Here is a 1,600-nt window from a genome sequence, read left to right on the forward strand (position 1 = left end):
TCACAGAATAGTACTTTTCTTCTCCACAAGTTTGTATAGCGCTTCTTTGACATGTTTGTTTCTCAGAGAGTAAATCAGAGGATTCAACATGGGAGTGAGTAGGGTGTAACACAAGGAGGCCACTTTACTGAGCTCAGGAAATGTGTCAGGAGTGAGATACATAAAAGAGACAGCACCATACAGTACACTCACGACTCCCAGGTGGGAGCTGCAAGTGGAGAAGGCTTTCTGACGTCCCTCAGTGGAGGGTATCTTTAGAACTGTGGACACAATGTACAAATAAGAAACAATAATAACTATGATGGTAGGGAAGACAATGAGGCCAGAGAAGGTGAAAGAAACCATTTTAAGGGTGAAGAGATCAGAACAAGATAGTCTCTGAAGGGGGCGAGTATCACAGTAAAAATGGTCAATGGTCCGAGAAGCACAAAAGGATAAAGCAAATGTCATGCTGGTATGAAGAACTGAGGTGATGCAGCCACAAAAATAGGAACCAGCCACCAACTGAACACAGAGATGTGTTGACATCTGGACAGTGTAGAGGAGAGGATTACAGATGGCAATGAAGCGGTCATAAGCCATGGCTGCCAGGAGAAACCCCTCGGTCACAATGAAGAGGCCAAAGAGAAAGAACTGAGTCACACAGCCTGCATAGGAAATGGACTTGCTCTCAGACCAGAAGTTGATCATAGCCTTGGGTGCAATAACAGAAGAATAGAAGAGGTCGATGAAGGAGAGGTTGCCTAAGAAGAAATACATTGGTGTGTTCAGCCGGGGATCAAACATGATAATGACCATCATGCCTATGTTCCCGAGAAGGATCATGGTATAGACAAGCAGAAATAGGAGAAAAAGGAGAATGTGCAGCTCTGGGCGGACCCTGAAGCCTACAAGAATGAAGTCAGTCACTTCTGAGTGGTTGCATGTTTCCCTGTCACCCATGGCAGAAACCTGCTGAGAGGTACAAGGCAAAATAAACAAATGAACTCTTGGCTGTCATCCTAGCTACAAATAATCTCTTTCAGTATAGGAGTCACAAAGCTATTCTATGATCATTATTTATTTAAACCTTAAAAATTACTAATTCATACAAGTGCTGGAATTAGATCTTTTCCTCATGAAACTTATACAGTGCCTTCAAACACAAATGACTTTCATGTTTGCAAGTATCACTTCTGATTATATTTCCTATTTATGATTTATGCAATGAATGCAATGTCATAAGACTGATTGTGAGAGCACAAATATTTCAATAAATGACATTTGGAAGCAATTTTGGTATCTTGGTTTGGTGATATTAAGGGCTTCAGTAGTCTCGTTTAGTAAAACTTAGCTTGGCAAACTTAGATTACCAGCAGATACAAAGAAAATGACTGAATTTTAAGACTACTTAAAGGTTGTGATTACTTTTTCTGGGTAATGGAAACTTTGGATTCTGATGTAAGTTATACACTCACAAAGAATAAGTTGTGAACAACCAAACACAAAAATTATTATCACTTGCATGCTAGAATTTCATGCATGAGTCTCAAATTCTTCAAATTTCAGATAAGCCTCAAATTCTTTTTCATAAATGCAATTTTATCACATTTCCTCAGCT

At 39.6% G+C, this 1,600-nt stretch overlaps 1 protein-coding gene across 1 annotated transcript; it reads right to left on the reverse strand.

Moving 5' to 3' along the window:
• Nucleotides 1-942, reverse strand: LOC147372228 (olfactory receptor 9K2-like). Its single transcript, XM_086403645.1, has one exon. The coding sequence runs from the start codon at nt 940-942 to the stop codon at nt 1-3; it is 942 nt and encodes a 313-aa protein (XP_086259771.1).
• Nucleotides 943-1,600: the final 658 nt, after the last annotated feature.

This window comes from Bos grunniens, chromosome 5 (assembly GCF_055505025.1).
Source record: "Bos grunniens cultivar Pamir isolate PY7600 chromosome 5, Bosgru_T2T1.0, whole genome shotgun sequence".
NCBI classification, from domain to species: domain Eukaryota; kingdom Metazoa; phylum Chordata; class Mammalia; order Artiodactyla; family Bovidae; genus Bos; species Bos grunniens.